Raw genomic sequence first — 16,919 nt, 5'->3', positions numbered from 1 at the left:
GAGTGCCTTTCTGGAGGAACTGATTACTGCTGCATGATGGGTAAAATGAGATATTTACAGGTAAAATATCAAGTGTTTGAAAAGTAGAAATTACACAAAATACAACTGAATGTTGTTTAGTTTTATAGAACACCAATCATCTGCTGCATTTTATACTGTCACTTTATCATGCAGCTGAATTTTATAAGATCCAAGTTTTCGATGGGGGTGGAATTTCAAAATAAAACATCCTCTCCGACCCCCGTTTGTGTCCAACCCCAGCCTGTTCAAGTCAAACCGAGCTGATGTGAAGATTACAAGGTCACAAATTATGTTACCTCAATATTTGTCATTCATGTCAATATTTCAGAATAAATATCCTTAGAGGCGGTTTGTAAATCAGATGAACACTGAGCTCAAGTTTAGATTTTTTAAAGGTGTTTTAAGAAACTTTTCCAGCAGAAAACTTCTGATTGACATCTTTTATCTGCACAAACTGAAACGTTTCGAGATGACGCATACAGAAAACACTTTTATTTTGAAATTACAAACAGGATTCCTGTTCAGTTATTTACAGCTGGAAAAAAAAAAAAAAACTAAAGATTTATAAAAAAAAAAAAAACAACGCTCCTCTTCTTTCTGCTTTCATGCAGTCCATTATTAAACTCCCAGAATGCTTTGTGTCCAAACAGATGTGATGTGGGCGGAGTCTCAGTTCTCTGTTCACATGTTGGTCCATAATCATTCCGACGTCTCGTCTTCCTTCGGTTTCTTCTTCTTTTTCTTCTTTTTGGCACTTTCTGTGACCTGCAGGACAAACAAGTCGATTAATATTTTGCATTGTAACTGACTTTATAAAGAAATTTTGTACACGACGACCCCCTAACTTACTTCTGTGTCAGGCTCCGCCGCCGCCTCCTCCGGCTCAGCCTCGTCCATTTTCGCCCGCTTCTCTTTCTTCTTCTTCCTTTTCTCTTTTTTAATCTCATCTGCTGACAATGTCTCAGTTGGCGGCGAGTCAGCGTCGCTCTCTGTCGCCTCCCTCTTTCTCTGCAGGTCAGAGGTCAAAGGTCACCGCACTGATCACAACAATCATATAGTCTATACAGTCATTTTGGATCAATGAAACAACTTGGGATGACATTAAAACCCAATTCTAACAGTATGAAGGACTCAATAGATATTTAAACTGTCCTCGGATGATTAGTTAATTGGATAAAGGTGTGTTTACCTTGGCTGGAGTATCATCAGATTCCTCCTTCACTTTAGAGATGCTGTTAAAACAAAAAAATAGTTTGAACGAGTTTTTTTTTTATACGTTTGGTGATATTTAAACTGAACGCTTCCTGCCTGACATCACAGCGTTCAGCTGAGCGCAACGACTTCACTGTTCTCAGGTGAGCTGCCGCCGAGCCGCCGGCAGAGCGAAGAAGCTCGAACCCTTAGAGTTTCTGTCGCAGAGTGACTCCCTCGAAGAGCACGTCAGCTCAGGGAGGGATAACTTTCTGCAGTTCATACACCTGAACACACCTGTGCAATGGCCACGCCCCCTCCACAGACCGAGACATACCTGTAATCGACGTATTGGGACTTCCAGTCTTGCGGCGTGCTGCCGTTTGGTTTCCCGTGTTTGTCAAGGAGTCCTTTCTGAATCATCATCTTCTTCTGACTCGCCTGCAAAAAAAGAAGTATTGATTAAACATGATCAGTTTTTTTTTTTTTTTTTTTTTTTTAACTAATCAGTGGTGATCAATAACTGTACCTTCGGTCCAAGACCCCACTTCCGAGGATACGTGTCCCTCTCCATGATGACCCTCTTGATCTTCGCCACGACGCCGTGATCGCAGGTGGAGATCACCGCCGTGGTCATCAGCGCGACCCCTGAACAACACGAGAACACGCTCGTCAACAATCTCATTTATCGGCTCTGATAAGGTGATCAATGAATCTTGAAGCCATCAGAAAAGGGTGATAGATAACAGGTCATCACGGCCCGAGAGCTGCTGTATCTATTAACTCATCATGTGGCTTTTAACACACACACACGGTCCACCTGCTTCTTACCTGTACAGATGGCCTCGCCCTTTGTTGTTATTACGACAATGTCCTGGTTCATCTCGATGCCGTCCTCGTACCGGAGCACACCAGGCAGCATGATCTTGGCCCCGTAACAGATGGCGTTCACCTGCAGACGAGTCACCAAGGTGAGTTTCCTTCATAAAAAAATAACAACCACAACAAAAAATACACCTGCAGCAGCGCCCGCCAGGTGCTCGTTCCTCAGGAGGAAGACTCACCGCGCTGTCCTTCATCACTAGCCGCCGGTGAGACACCAGCAGCTTCTCCAGAGGGAAGATGACTCTCCTCAGGTACGTCTCGTCTTTGTTGTGATCGTACTGCCACTGAGCATCCAGCACGTCGTGCATCGTGACCATATGGTCCTGAAACCGCAGAGACACACTTAAAAAAAAACACGTCACACATGACGATGTCAGCAGTGTGATGTCAGCAACGGTGAGCGTTCGGTCTCGAACAGGGTAATGGGCGAGACGTCGTCTCTGCTGCCATTTCTGTTCCAAAGTCTAATTGACAGACCTGCACAGAGCAGCAGGACTGGACTCAACACTTTGAACCCCGACCTCCGTGACAAAACAGGAAGTGATGCTGACCTTCTCGCCCAGGACTCCGGACCGGACCCGCCTCAGCTCCTGCATCTGACCTCCAACCCCGAGCAGCAGCCCCATGTGGACGCACAGAGTCCGAATGTAGGTTCCCGCCTCACAGCTCACCCAGAAGATACCTGCGACCACAGAGGCAGGTGAGCTATGACATCACGGCGACCTCTAACCCCATCATAAAAACAAATCCAAAAAATATTGTAAGGTAAACATGCAGTCAGTCTGCTCACCCAGCCTCCTCTCAGGGTCGTACTCGATCAGCTTGCTCTCGTAGATCGTTCGGACTCTCAGCTGTCGTTTGACGGCGGCGATGAGCGGTGGCCGCTGGAACAGGGCACCGGTCAGCGTCTCCAACGCCTGCAGACACAACAAGAGTGAGCCGAGGGGGGGGAGGGTCACATGACACACACACGGCGGGCCAATCAGAACACATCTAGAGGCCTTGAAAAATATTCAACAGCGGAGCTTGAGCTTAAACTTTAAGGAGCATCTAGTGCCATCTAGTGGTGAAGATGCAGATTACAACCGAACACTGCGTGTTAATAAGTCTCCTAAATTCAAACCATTTATATTTTTTAATGCAGAAATAGATCGATCAATCAGCTGCGCCGGACGCAGTCAGACTTACCCGGGCCAGAGTGTGTTCACTTTCTATCGCATTGTGCAGCCGAACGATCCCCACATACTCTTTACCTGCAACACACACAGAGAGTAGTGAGGGGGGCTGCTGGGTTTTACTGTGCCGACACACCTGTCAGCCGGGTGGAGACAACGTACAACAGAGTAAGACTACGGGAGCTAAAGCATTGTCGCCGGCATCTCCTAAGATTTTTAACATCTATACGCCATCACCTAAGCCAAACAAACAGTAAGTGGTCGTACCGGCACTTTGTTGGGACTTGACCAATCGCGTGGCTCGATCCACGCAGACGATCAGGCAGCCAGTGACCTTCGGGTCGAGCGTCCCGCTGTGACCCGTCTTATCCACCCGTAGAATCCTGCGGATCCACGCCACTACCTCGTGGGACGACGGGTTGGCTGGTTTGTCCAGGTTGATGAAGCCCGTCCTGCCGGTGAAGCAGGAAACGCGATCGTCAGTGTGTGTTCAGAGGTGATGTTAGAGTGTTAGCTTAGCTTTGACCTGAAAAGGTACCTGACATAGTCCTGGATGTTCCTCTTCAGAGGGTTGCTGCCGTTCGGTAGAGGAGTGTAATGAGCCGTCCGAATGTTCAGCTTATCAAAATTCTGCAAAAAACGAAAGACGTTAAGACTTCTTTGTTGGCTTCAGTCTGCCGTTTCTGCGCTTGCTGTATGAGGAGGACTGACAAGAAGTAGCAGCATGCTGTGATGTTACGTCCACAAGTTTGATGAGCTCTATACCTATGTTTTATGAATGGAAATCATCCTGCTTTCTTTCAAGTCTTTAGCGCATGTGATCAGAACGTTAAATCGTCTTGGCAGCTGTCGAGTTGAGTCGTTCTCTCCACGAGGCTTCGGGTCGTCCGGCAGAACGCCGGGACGACAGTCACCACGGTGGAGAGGCCCCGCCCCCAGAACAGGAGCAGAAGCAGGAGACTATGACACGACAGCTGCACTCAGAGAATGGATAAACCAATTCATCACGTCACATGACCAAGACTGCTACAAGGGCAGGTTTATATTCACATTCATGAGATAATATTGTGAACCAACCTTTAGTAGGAGGGGCCACTGTGAAGTGTCCAGAGAGGGGACTTTAGATTCTGGCTGGATGAAGAAGTCTCCGCTTTGTTGGATCTCCTGTGTAACAAAAACAAACCGCTTTAGCTGCTGATCTAAAACATACACAGTAAATTATTAGCTGCTGTTGAACCATTTGTCACCGTGAAAACGTCAAACTCACCCCAACTTCTTCTTCACTGACTTTCTTCATCTTCTTCTTCTTCTTCACTGATGCTGCTGAAATCAAAGGGAAAAAAAAAAAAAAAAAACGTTTAAATCAAAAGGTACCCAGTAAAAACTAAATATACCCAAGAAAAAAAAAAACTTTACAAATATAAATAAATCAAAACCTGACTTAGTGTATGGTATGCATGGTGATTTTAATCAAATGAAATTTTCCAGATTAAACATTTATATGGATATGCCTAAAATTGTCCGTTTAAAATTCATTTTCTACACAAACCGAAACGCAGCCGTTTCTTGTGGTTTTCTGCATTGGAAAACTTGATTTTAAAAATGTGTATGGAGGAACAGAAGTCGACCACGTGGCCTTTCCTACAACACGTGGTTTTCAGTGCAAGGCGGCTAACCTGCAGAGCTAACAGCTAACACGAGGAGCTAACAGGCCTTCAGATCTCGTACAGAAATTGAACATCCAGCATCTGATAATCGATCAGACTGCTGAACACGCACGTGGGCCACCTGAGCTCGACGCAGGAAACTGAACAGGTTTTGATCACCAATAAAAGGATCAATAACAGTTTGACTGAGCTGTAGCGCGCGCGCGCGCGTCAAATTTAAAATCACGCGGTTCTACTCGGGAGACTTTAACCCTCCTGAAACGTCTCATTTGAGCAGTTTTATCCGCTTTGTTCCGTTTCAGTGACTCACAAACTGCCCGAAAGTTTTTTTTTTTAAATGTGAGCCTGCACACGTGGGACGTGATCTGGTCCTGGTTAAGGCCCACCGGCTGCACAAACCTCAACCACCACCAAACGGCACCGGATTGCAGCGTAAAACACACGCCGAACTAACTACCAGAGGGTCATCAGAGGAAACAACAACGGTCAACAGAATTAAAATCCTAAACAACACTTGTGTCATCAAACAATCCTTAAAGTGACTTTTTCCTATGAGAAGTTTGGCGGTAAAGGCGTAAAACAGCGCGTGTATTTGGGGTTAGAGTCTGCACGGTTACAGATCCTGTTTGTGCGTCTTATATCGGTTCACGTTTGACTAACTGATAAATAAAAAATGTTTTTTGTAAAGCGTGCTGCACACTTACCCTCCGTGTCCGCCATGTTGAACAGAGAGACTGGAAGCACAGATCGCGACCTTCTTCTTCTTCTTGTAACTCCTCCTCCTCCGCCTCCTTTTTCTTCTTCTTTTAAGTTTTATGGCGGATGGCATCCAACGAAAGGTGCATTACCGCCACCTACTGTATTGGAGTGTGGACCAGAATTACCTATCCCTTTACAAGATAAAATAAAAATAAATGCCAAAAAAAAATAGTTGTATCAATTAGGTGCGCTAAATACGTTTACTCAATCCTGTTTCTTTCAGGTATTGTAGTACCTTTCCTGCACCCAAGGTTAATGCATCTTTTAAATTTACTTCCTCTACTGCCAGCTTCATCTTCAACCTGTCTCAGTCGAGTGTGAATTTCTGGCAATGACAAATGATATGCTCTACAGTTTCTGCTATTTTGCAGTACTCACATAGTCCTGTTGGGTGTTTATTTATTAGTTGCATTGTTTTGTTCAGCCTTGTATGTCCAAATCCTCAGTCTGGTTAATATGTTTTCTTCTGTGGTGCTTCCTCTGGATGTCCTCCCTCTGCCAACTTCTTTCTGAATAGCGTAAAGATGTCTTCCTGTGTCTCCTGCGTCCCAACTGTGCTGCCATTCCTTAATAACGTTTCTTTTGATTATTGATTTAGCTTCTGTGTTGCTGAATAAAATGTATGTCTTGTGCTGACATTCCAAGGCTTGCTTTGCTAATTTATCTGCTGTTTCGTTTCCTTTTATCCCTCTATCCCCCCAACATGAATGATACCAAAATACCCAAATGTTTAAGTCGGAACAGTGTTTCGTATATTTCATTGATTAAATCCTGCCTGCTATGGAATGTGAATGATTGTAATGACAATAATGCTGAACTGGAATCTGAACAGATGATGACCTTTTTGATCTGAAACTCCTCTACCCACTGCGGTGCTGTTAAAATGGCCAACGTCTCAACTGTATAAACAGACAAATGTTCTCCTTTTGACTTCATATTGCAAGGTTGGTATGGTGACCGCAAAACCAGTTCCACCTGTATTAGGATCTTTAGACCCATCTGTGTATGCTGGGGTAAATGATTGATATGTTGTCTGTAGTCTATCCTCAACCACTCCTGCAATATTATCAATATCTTTAAGTGCTTAGGTTTTGTCCAAAATTTTTGCATCAACTGACACTGAGGGAAATAGCCAAAGTGGTGTTGCTGATAGCGGTACTGTAGAAGTGAATGTTATCTGATTTAACGTCATATCTCTTGCAAATTTTTCACTGCTCCTTGCAAAGCAGTCCTGTTTAGCCCTTTCACTTTCCCAACATGGCAGAAGCACCTTTGTGGTTGGATGCTTGTCTCCAGAATGTCCTTGCAGATTGGCCCAATAGTTCAAAGTTAAGAGCTTGCGTCTCAAATGCAGCGGCATCTCACCCACCTCCACCTGAAGAGCAGACACAGGACTTGTTCTAAAAGCTCCTCCTCCTTCGTCTTCCTCTTGAGTTTTAATGGCGGCAAACAACAGATGGTTCATCACTGTCTGGAGAGGAGTGTGGCTCAGGAATCTAAATGTACCTTCTCTAAAAACAAATGTATATATATATACATATATATAATTTATATTTTATTCAATGCTATTTGTTGATGTTAGGGGGAGCAGAATAGATATAAAATAGGTCACTATGTTCATCGGACAGGAAAATTATACAGATTACAAAATAAATGTGGGACTCAACAGGTAGCCTCTCTGAATACTGAAGTTTCCAGGTTTGCTGTTTCCTCAAAAATGCCCGTCGTGTTACATGCCTCTGTTTGCATACGTGTAATTCTCACGCCGAGACAATGTCAGGTGTGTCAAGGACAAAACTGACTACAGTGGCTGGGTGTGTATCATTAGGAACAACTTAACAAAATTAAGTAAATACAACTACATTTTAAATCAAATTAAGTGGATGGAAAATTTAACTTAAGACCAACAATTATATTTACTTCCCTTTTTTGAGGCAATTGGTTTACTAGAGTTTTTAAAGTAAGATTTATTGCATTTAGTAGACCAAATTCTTTATTTTATAATGTTAAAAAAAGTAGAAAATAACTGGTGCATCCACTCCAGAATTTGATAGGATCTTTCTTGGTCGATGCTCCACCATTCCACCAAATTTGATGAAAATCATGCCAGTAGTTTTTCCGTAACCCAGCTGAATGCTAATGTAGTGATATCATAAATCCTCCACTTTTAAGTTACACAAGTCATCAGGATGATTGTGTTTCTGGAGAATCACCTCCGTGGCTACCAGATGAAAAGGTATGAAATCATTTCAGTCGAGTTTGCTTCATTTGTTTATTTACACATGTGCTTCAGTCAGTTTGTCTCCATTGATTTTCTTTAGTGGATGAGGAAAATAAAGATGGGAAATCCACTGCTGCAGAACCACGAAATATTTTAATCAATAGACACGTTTATTACACGCAAACCTTTACAGGAAATAGATACAGTAAATGCTGTGAATGAAGTGCTTTGTTTTGGCATCAGTAAACACAATTAGCTCCATTATATTGACTTTTATAAAGTTGCCTATTTACAATTTGTGATATGTCTCTTTAAATTCATACTGCAATTAGCAACCGTGTGCTCTTGACGTCCGTGCCTCTGCATTTTGAAACCGAAAGCACCTTTTATTTACTTCAGATAGAATCAAGAGTGTAAAAATTTTTTTTTACTTTAAATTTTTTTTTTTTTTTTTTAACAGTACTTCCAAAATCAGAGTGTGGTGACAGAAGTGTAGGTGGCTGTTACTCACTTACACCACGGCGTTCAGAAGACATGTTGTGCGAGGGCAGGTGCTAATTTTCAGTTCCACTCGCCTGCAGACATGCTGGACTCCCTGCGGGGACCTCGTTGCTCCTGTCTCTATCACAAGTGTTGGCCTGTATGTGCAATGTTTGGACTGGCAGTGCATCAGTTCGATAAAACGTACTCCTAGTAGAGAAGTTTGGAAACAGAAACTCAATATCTGGTACAATTCTTCTTTTTGTTGTTGTTGTTAAAAAGGGAAAAATAAAACACTTCAAGCACACAACAGTGAAGTTCAATCACAAAAAAAAAACTGGCAACCGGATGCTGTGCAAGGCAAAAAGCAAACAAACAGCGTTTTTCACGCCCGCACCTCGGACCCGTGGTGTTTGAGGTCACACAGTCGGGTTTCAAATTCACCACGGGGGCAGCAGCCATCGGGCGGCGGGTGCTTTTATGTTGCCTCTTTCTTTTCCCTCTGGGCGTTTCGGCGAATCTTCATCTCTGTCAGCTGGATGTAGCGGATCACATTGGTGTCTGGGAAAACAGAGACAGGAAAGAGGGGATCGATTTCCGGCTCGGACAGGAAACGGCTCATCAAGAGGGTCATAAATCTTCCACTTCAACTAAACTGTGACGCCTTGAACAAAGAAGAGCAGCAACAAGTCGTTTTAGCTGATTTTCAGTCCCGTTCTCGTGAACGCGATATCTGAGGAACGCCTCGACGGATGGGTTTCAAACTTGGCAGAAACATTCACTTGGTACCAACGATGAACTGATTCGATTTTAGGGATCAAAGGTCACAGTGACCCCAATTCCACACATTCATGTTAACATTACATCCACGGAATGCCAGGAGGAAATTTCTTCAAACGTGGCAAAAACATTCACTTGGTACCAATGAAAAACTGATTCGAGTTTGGTAGTCAAACATCAAAGGTCAAGGTCACTGTAACCTCATGTCTTTCTAATACCTGTAAACGCGATATCTTGGGAAAACCTTGAGGAAATTTCTTAAAATTTGGCATGACATTCACTCGGCCTCAAGGATGAAGTGATTAGAGTTTGGTGGCCAAAGGTCAAAGTTCAATGTCACACTGTGACGTCTCGTACATCCCATTTTCGTAAAATGTGATATCTCCAGAACGCCTTGATGGAATGTTTTCAAACTTGGCAAAAACATTCACTTGGTACCAACGATGAACTGATAAGAGTCTTGTGGCAAAAGGTCACTGTCACCTCACATCTTTCCCATTTTTCAACATCTCAAGAACACCTGGAGGGAATTTATTAATATTTGACACAGACATTCACTTTGCCGAAAGGATGAACTGATATGATTTTGGTGGTCAAAGGTCACTATGACCTTGTGTAGTCCAGTCTCCATCTTCTTAATCAACGGTATCACTAATGTCTGCAGCCAACTCTTGATATTTTTGCATCACGCCTGTTCTTCCTGTTCTGCAGTCGTTCTGAATGTTTATCACCTGCAGTCGTTACCTGAATTCTAAAGCTACCTGTGCAGCTACTAATGAGCTCCTAGCATGCATATCTGCCTCTTTATCTCGTGTCCCTGCTGCACCTTGTTCATGGAAGAACGAGTGGTAAAAAAAAAGCCCTGCTACCTGTCCCTGAACCCAACGTGAGGCCTTCAAGTGCTCACATGAAAGACAATTCAAGCTCCAGACTGAAATATCTTTAGACCAAAGAAGCTGCACAGTCGTCTGATCCAGATATTATTCAGGGGTTCTTGACAAAACAAGTCCAGACCCCCTGACTTTTTTGTGCAGTTTTACCATAATTAAAATAAAGTATAGCTCAGTGTGCATCCTGACCTGATGGCTCCTGTTTGTGCGACTCCTTCAGGTAGTACAGGGCCTTCTGGAAGTCTCCCAGGTGGTAGTAGGCCACGCCGGACCTGTACAGAGCCTTGAAGTTCTTCCCCTCTTTGTGAAGCACCTTCAGACAGTACTCCTTCACTCGCTCGTAGTTCACCAGCTCCATTTGCAAAAGGCAAGCTGGAATATAGAGAGACGAAGAAGCGACCGATGAGCCAATGAATGGGTTTTATTATTCATCAGGAGCATAGAAACACAGTTAACTCAAAGTAAACAGAGATTGATTTGACAGGAGATGAATAAATAACAGGAAAATCAGAGGAGATGAGGTGAACTGTGGGGTAATCCTGAGAATGACTCAGTGTATGAATCATTCATGAGCTCTGGAGTATTCCCACAATCTTCCTGTGGTGAAAACACACCTGATAGGTGTAGTGTGTGTGTGTGTGTGTGTGTGTGTGTGTGTGTGTGTGTGTGTGTGTGTGTGTGTGTGTGTGTGTGTGTGTGCGTGCGTGTGTGTGTGTGTGTGTGTGTGTGTGTGTGTGTCTCACCGGCCAAGCTGTTGTAACACTCCAGCTCTGCGTTTTCCATGGCCCCCTTCTGCTCATCCGTCAGCGTGGTGGACTTGCTGAGGGTGGACAGGAGGGAGGATGGGGACTTGGAGCTGGTGTCCGGGTCCCCCAGCACCCTGCACAGCCCCTTGATCTCCAGGAGAGCACGGTGGTACTTGCCGATCGCCTCCCGGTACTTCTTATCCTTGTAGCACTGCGTGCCTTGGCTCTTGAAGTCCAGCGCGCGCCTCACGACGTCGGCCGGCTCGTTGTGGGATGGCTGTTTGAGCATCGACCCACCATGATGCCTCTGCTGCTGATATCTGCTGTCTTTGGTCCGGCCGCTGCTGCTGCTGCTGCTGCTGCTGTTGGGAGGCTGCGCGCACTGCTGGAGCCTCGGGGAGCCCCCGCTGTTGTCGGTGAGGCTGCCCTTGCCGCCGTCCGCCCTGCCATCCTTCCCGGCCGGGATCACGCTCATCTTCGACGGTGTTTGATTATAGCTGCCTGAACGCCCGGCGCGGAATTAGCTGGAAAAACTGACGCTTTTTCACTGCATCCTCTCGGCCGCAGACGCGTCTTCGCCTCGCTGTTGTCGCAACTACGTCTTCTCTGTGCGCAACCCTCTGCGCGGCGTGCGCTCCAACGCTGAAACCTCTTCTCGTAATTTTCCCCCTCAGACGAGCCGATTGGTCGATAAATACAGGAGCAGTGGTCCTGCTGGGGTCCACCAGCAGGAAGAGGAGGTTTGATTTCATTAGCAGTTTATCTGGAGGTAATATAATTATCAAACGAAAGGAGCTCGAACATTTATTTGAATTAAGATGAAAACCGAGTTATTCTTATTTCCTGTAAATGGTTGCCTGAACAGACATCATTAAGCCAAACTGTATCTTGTATGTCTTGTATTATTTTTTCACTGGAAATGAGGCTATTTCATCCCTCTTAAACTGCGTCACACTGAGAGGAGCATTTCATGAATATCTTACCTATTCCTGCCAGTCACAGTCATCTCTACTCGGATGATTCAGATGACAGACCCCGGTCCGTACTGACAGGCTGTGATGTCATTCAACCTGGGGTTTATGCAGGGGGTGATGGTGTTATGAAGGGGGCGGTGGCGGCGGGTGGGAGGAGGGGAGGTGGGGGGGCTCGTCTCACTGTGACTGGACATGTTTCATGCTGTCTTTCCACCATGCTAACACCCATCTGTCCTGCCCCCCACCCCCACCCCACCCCCCGCAGGGCGGTGGACTCAGCTGTCTGGGTGTGTCTCTGGAATCTCTGCTCTCCGGAACAAATGCTGCTGGATCACAAATGAAGAGGGAGCGATAAAATATGACTGGTTGCTATAACTGATGCTTGTTTTGCATTATCATTATCATTGCATGTCATCAACTGGAATCCAGTTACATTCTTATAGTCTTAATGGTTTGTATGAAATGAAAGTGGGGAGAGGAAATGGCCAAATTTACTAAAAAAAATAACCTATAATTTTCAATAGCCGAATGATATTTTGAATCGGTGTGCCCTTGGAATTACGTGTAGTTTTTTTTTGCCCATTGAAATACAAGAGAAAAAAATTAAATCATAAAAATACAATAAAGAATTAAAGCGTTAAGTAACTACATTACAACACATGTTTTCTCTCTTATTTAACCGTATTTTTTCCACTTTGAATATGCGTTTTATACCAATTTAACTAATTAAAACGATTCAGCTAACGTCATCAAACTACGACCTGAAGGCTCGCAAAGACGTCATTTCTGTGAGACAATTTGTTTACATCATGGCGGCGGTGGATTTCAGAGGTAGCTAAATCTGCGTTTTATTATTTTATAGAAAGTTATTTCACATGTGGTGATATTTAATGAGTCAAAACTTGTCGTATTTTATTTGAAACCTTGAAATGCGCTGTAGATTTGCTCTTGGCAGGAGCTAAATTAGCGTTAGCAACGATTACCCTCTTCTGCGCTTTGATTAGCATGTCTGCTAACTTTGCTAACGCCGGCTAGCTGATAGAGTGTTCATTTATCGTATCCATTAATACAAAAATCAATTACAGGTCATATATTAATCGCAGTATTGTTCAGGATCGTTACATTAATCGTTGGTTGAGGAGGATTTAAATCCGGATTTACAAACATCTGATTCGGTTTCCGTTAGCTTCCGGTTCGTCATTTAAGGGGAAAGTGAAGGGAAAACGGACTTCCAGCTCTGAGCGACTGATTCTCTTAATAAAGGATTCACAAATCAGAAACTGTGTTATAAAAACTATTTATCCTTTCTAGGATAATTGAATCCAGGTGTGACTTGTCTGATTATTGTGTTTTTAGATCTGGACTAGGTCTAATGTGGTCTGGAAGTAAAAAAAAGCATGTCCCTTTTTCATTTTCACAAATACAAAAAGGCTTTACAAATCAGAAACTGTGTTTTATAGAATCTTTAGCCGCTCTAGCATAATCTGGTCCAGGTTTGACTTGTCTAAATGAAGTGGTTTAAGAACTGTGGTCGAGATGTCTCTTTGTTGGCCATATCTCATCACTTCATGTTGTCATTAAACTTGCTGACTGCTCGTTAAATTTTCAGACAACCTTCTCGGGATCTCGTGGGTGGACAGTGGCTGGGTGCCGATTCTTAACCCTGGAAATGTCCTGGACTACTTCTCAGAGAGGAGCAACCCTTTCTACGACCGAACCTGTAACAACGAGGTGGTGAAGATGCAGCGGCTTTCTCTGGAGCATCTGAAGTATGTTCAATCTTCAACTGTGTTCCCAAACAAACCACCCAGATACCGTTAGCAGCGTTCGCTCTGCTTTAGAGGCCTAAAACATTTTCCTTTCTGTCGTGTTTTTTCAGTCAGATGGTGGGAGTGGAGTACATCCTGCTTCACGCTCAGGAGCCCATTCTTTACATCATCCGTAAACAGCAGAGGCAGTCACCGACACAAGGTGAATACCAGCACGTCCCTTTAGACTGTCAGCTTCATTATTCAGCTGCTTTAAACACAGTAACACTCTAACTACTTCATTCTGCAGCGGTTTATTTGATCATAAATGCCAGTAATCAGATTTTATTTTATGTTTAAAGCTCTGTTTGAATGTGTGTTTGCTCTCTAGTGATTCCTCTGGCTGACTACTACATTATAGCAGGAGTGGTGTACCAGGCCCCGGACCTGGGAACAGTTATCAGCTCCAGAGCGGTATGAACGTCCTCAAAACCTCTGTCCAAAAAGAGGTGGATTTACTGATATTAATGTGGGTCATCTCTGTTTAAGCTGTCGGCGGTTCATGGAATCCAGTCTGCTTTTGATGAGGCCATGTCCTACTGCAGATATCACCCGTCCAAGGGGTACTGGTGGCACTTTAAGGACCAGGAGGAGAGAGGTTAGACTTTTTATTTACATTTACAGTTTAGACATTTAGCTGGTGTTCTCACTTATTCTTTTCCTCCTCCTCCTCCTCCTTCTTCTTCTTCTTCTTTTTCTTCTAATAACGTAATTTTGAGGGATTTCTAGTGCCAGGAAACTCACCGTTGTGGTAAGATAGCCCGGTAACGCCCCCTACACTGCAGTCCCTTTGGGCTACCTTCATTTACATACAACAATTTCAGAAGCCATATGTGTCATACGAAGATGAACAAAACTCTTTTTTTTTTTTTTTTTTTTTTTTTACAGAAAAAAACAAACCTAAGTCGAAGAAGAAGAAGGAAGAGGCCAGCTCCTTGTTTCAGAGGTACCGTGTTGACACGCTCCTTCTGGACCTTAGGTCAAAATTTCCACCAACTTTCTACCAGGTACGTTGCACACTGATGCTACACAGAAATCACTCTGCCTTTTCATTTGAATTTAACTCAAATAAAATGATCCTAATGTACTTTTTTTTTAACTTTCTGCACTTTCAGCCGAAGCCCGGTGAGAAGCCCATTCCAGGTACGATCTTATAGTGGAATATTTACAGGCTGTAAAGTTACAGAAGTGTCTGTCAGTAGAATTGTTGCTTTCTTGTTAAACGCAGTTTAAAGTATATATAGATTTGGTTGTGGGTTTCACTGCTGGAATATTTCCTTTACTTTCAGAATTTAAAGAAGTATAAATTTGAATGTGGAAGAGGAAATCTTGAGTTTTCTTCCTCTGACTTTGTGCTCTCTTGTTGCAGTTGAGGTGAAGAAGGAGCCCGAACCGCCCTCAGAACCTGTGAAACAGGAGGAGAGGGAGCCGGCCACCAAGACCTCAGCCCCGGCTCCTCCGAGTAAACCGCCTCCTGAGAAGAGAGCGAGACTACAGTGACGGGAAGGTGGAGCAGCGAGAAGTGGAGGAACAGCTGGCAACGGAGGAAATGATCCGGAATGACTTTTACTCTCGTGGACGTTTCAGGTGGCTGCAGGAGTTGCAGGTGTTGTTTTTTTTTTAAGCTGACATCAGCATCGGTGTCGGCTTACTGTTGACATCAGCACAGTGTTGGTGTTGTAGTGACTTCAGTTTAATTCCTCATCTGCTTTACAGGAAGAAAAGTCGTCTCATCTGAACAGTCTCCTTAACCTCCCTTTAATTACAAAACACTTTCATCTGTTTTGAAAGAAATACTTTGACTTTGTGGGGTTTTTTTTTTCTATTAAAATGTGTAATTTGTGATAAAAAAAGACTGAGTGAATTTATTCAAAAATTGACCCCAAAACATTAATTATACATATTGTGGTATTTTCATTAAAACTACATTCACAGATATTTCACCTTTTGGTTTATATTTAGTCTCAAATCAAAAACCAAATAGTTTTCTTTGATCCATTGGATGTTGGTATGTTTATTCCCTGCACAAAATCACATCACAAAAATAATGATCTTAATGAAAGGAACTTCATATTTCCTTCAGCTTGAAACTTCAAAGCTTTGATTCTACATTTCTCTTTCTCAGAATTGTTTCAGTTGTACTCCAAGGAAGTACAACTATCTGACAATTTACAGCAAGAGTACAGACTGGAGGAAGAAGGGAAGGAAAACGTTTTAATGAATTGTCTCAGTAACCTCCAGATTTATTGTGTGATCACAACGAGGGCTGAAATTAACCAACAAACTGTGACAAATTTTATGTAAATAACTTCAGTCTAATAATGAAATATATGTGCTGTATGCGTTTTAGGGAACAAAGAGACAAACTGGATGTTTTAAAAAAAAATTTTTATAAGCTTACAAAACAGGTAAAAACGGAGTCTTTCTTTTAGCATTACTGATAAATGAGCTAGTTTAACCGGCAGGGGTCGCCAGTGGGTCATATTTATCAGCGTTCCTAATTGCCTGATATAAAATTGTATTTCATTTTTATTTCTGTGTTGAGTCATGTTCAAACATCATTTAAAAAACAAATACATTTTTAAGTGGAGGAAGTGGATAATATAAAGCGTAAAAAAAAAAATAAAAAAAAAGCAGAAAGCGGCGTCGTCTATTTGCTGGACATGTGTCGGTGTAGCTGCTTCCCTGGCTACCGAGCAGCAGCGATGCCACGAAGAAGAAGTTTCTCGCAGGGCGTGGTGGGATAGGAGTCTCCTCCGTGGAGGACTGAAACAGTGCCCCAGCTGGCTGGCTAGCTGCAGAAGAAGATGGCTGCAGAGGGGATTTTCAGGCCACCGTCTGAAAACAGAGCGCCGCTCGTCATGTTGAACAACGACTAAAGTCAGCGTGTCGCCCCGGTTGTTCCGTCGGAGTCTTCGGGAAGGGGATAAACCGACATGGGGTCGCAGACTCTCCAGATCCTGAGGCAGGGGGTCTGGGCTTCGGTCACAGGCGGATGGTATTACGACCCCGATCAAAACACATTCGTCAACGCTCTACATCTCTACATCTGGCTCTTTCTGCTATGTTTCCCCTTCACGCTGTACATGGTGAGCTTCTTTTCAATTTTTTTTTAACCCCTTTTCAGCCTCTTTTTATTTCGGGTTTTTGTTGTTGTTGCGACCGTTGAGAAGTTAACGAGCCGGAGTGTCCGTTAGGTTAGCTGCCAACAGGATACTAACGGTTGGTCTCGGTCTATTATCTGGAGCGAAGACAAAGTAAGCCATCATTAAACCACTATTTACACAAACGCGTCATATTGGGACATTTATGTTTTATAAAA

The 16,919-nt window shown here is 43.6% G+C and overlaps 4 protein-coding genes and 2 non-coding genes across 10 annotated transcripts in view; 2 read left to right on the top strand and 4 right to left on the bottom strand.

The window, feature by feature from the left end:
- Positions 1-496: 496 nt before the first annotated feature.
- On the bottom strand, positions 497-5,711 carry dkc1 (dyskeratosis congenita 1, dyskerin). Of its 2 annotated transcripts, none has more exons than XM_069711645.1 (15): positions 5,644-5,711; positions 4,540-4,595; positions 4,350-4,436; positions 3,811-3,902; positions 3,540-3,724; positions 3,286-3,350; positions 2,888-3,014; positions 2,649-2,779; positions 2,277-2,420; positions 2,044-2,164; positions 1,742-1,860; positions 1,550-1,653; positions 1,211-1,253; positions 871-1,029; positions 497-786 (listed from the first exon to the last, which is right to left on the bottom strand). In XM_069711645.1, exons 1-15 carry the CDS (start codon positions 5,657-5,659, stop codon positions 721-723), a joined length of 1,515 nt encoding a protein of 504 aa, XP_069567746.1. In that variant the 5' UTR covers positions 5,660-5,711; the 3' UTR covers positions 497-720. The 2 variants fall into 2 exon arrangements, with proteins under 2 accessions (XP_069567746.1, XP_069567747.1); XM_069711646.1 differs by having other exon boundaries at positions 4,540-4,592; positions 5,644-5,681.
- LOC138628618 (small nucleolar RNA SNORD83) lies at positions 1,933-2,008 on the bottom strand. The gene has a single exon (XR_011311477.1). It is a non-coding gene; the product is annotated as a small nucleolar RNA SNORD83 (small nucleolar RNA).
- Positions 4,090-4,285, bottom strand: LOC138628619 (small nucleolar RNA SNORD17). Its single transcript, XR_011311478.1, has one exon. It is a non-coding gene; the product is annotated as a small nucleolar RNA SNORD17 (small nucleolar RNA).
- Positions 5,712-7,956: 2,245 nt separating the features above from the next.
- Positions 7,957-11,878, bottom strand: LOC138628562 (tetratricopeptide repeat protein 9A). The gene is made up of 4 exons (XM_069711670.1): positions 11,799-11,878; positions 10,813-11,526; positions 10,259-10,441; positions 7,957-8,960 (listed from the first exon to the last, which is right to left on the bottom strand). Exons 2-4 carry the CDS (start codon positions 11,288-11,290, stop codon positions 8,878-8,880), a joined length of 744 nt encoding a protein of 247 aa, XP_069567771.1. The 5' UTR covers positions 11,291-11,526; positions 11,799-11,878; the 3' UTR covers positions 7,957-8,877.
- Positions 11,879-11,990: 112 nt separating this feature from the next.
- Positions 11,991-15,444, top strand: med6 (mediator complex subunit 6). Of its 2 annotated transcripts, none has more exons than XM_069711716.1 (8): positions 11,991-12,154; positions 13,399-13,558; positions 13,669-13,760; positions 13,929-14,011; positions 14,087-14,195; positions 14,486-14,604; positions 14,713-14,740; positions 14,967-15,444. In XM_069711716.1, exons 1-8 carry the CDS (start codon positions 12,148-12,150, stop codon positions 15,095-15,097), a joined length of 729 nt encoding a protein of 242 aa, XP_069567817.1. In that variant the 5' UTR covers positions 11,991-12,147; the 3' UTR covers positions 15,098-15,444. The 2 variants fall into 2 exon arrangements, with proteins under 2 accessions (XP_069567817.1, XP_069567816.1); XM_069711715.1 differs by lacking the exon at positions 11,991-12,154 and adding an exon at positions 12,162-12,620.
- An 892-nt stretch (positions 15,445-16,336) lies between these two features.
- Positions 16,337-16,919, top strand: part of pcnx1 (pecanex 1) — a 28,417-nt gene continuing 27,834 nt past the window's right edge. For 2 of the 3 annotated variants that reach the window (XM_069711552.1, XM_069711550.1), the window contains exon 1: positions 16,338-16,686. In XM_069711552.1, coding sequence (XP_069567653.1) covers positions 16,534-16,686 — 153 coding nt within the window. In that variant the 5' untranslated portion in view covers positions 16,338-16,533. Of the gene's footprint in view, positions 16,687-16,919 lie in introns of all 3 variants that reach the window. The other variant, XM_069711553.1, reaches the window with a different exon arrangement.

Source organism: Brachyistius frenatus, unplaced genomic scaffold, assembly GCF_029030835.1.
Source record: "Brachyistius frenatus isolate BFR_SWC_R1_liver_20210118 unplaced genomic scaffold, ASM2903083v1 Contig_102, whole genome shotgun sequence".
Lineage (NCBI taxonomy): Eukaryota > Metazoa > Chordata > Actinopteri > Embiotocidae > Brachyistius > Brachyistius frenatus.
This window is presented reverse-complemented; position numbering and strand designations above follow the sequence as displayed.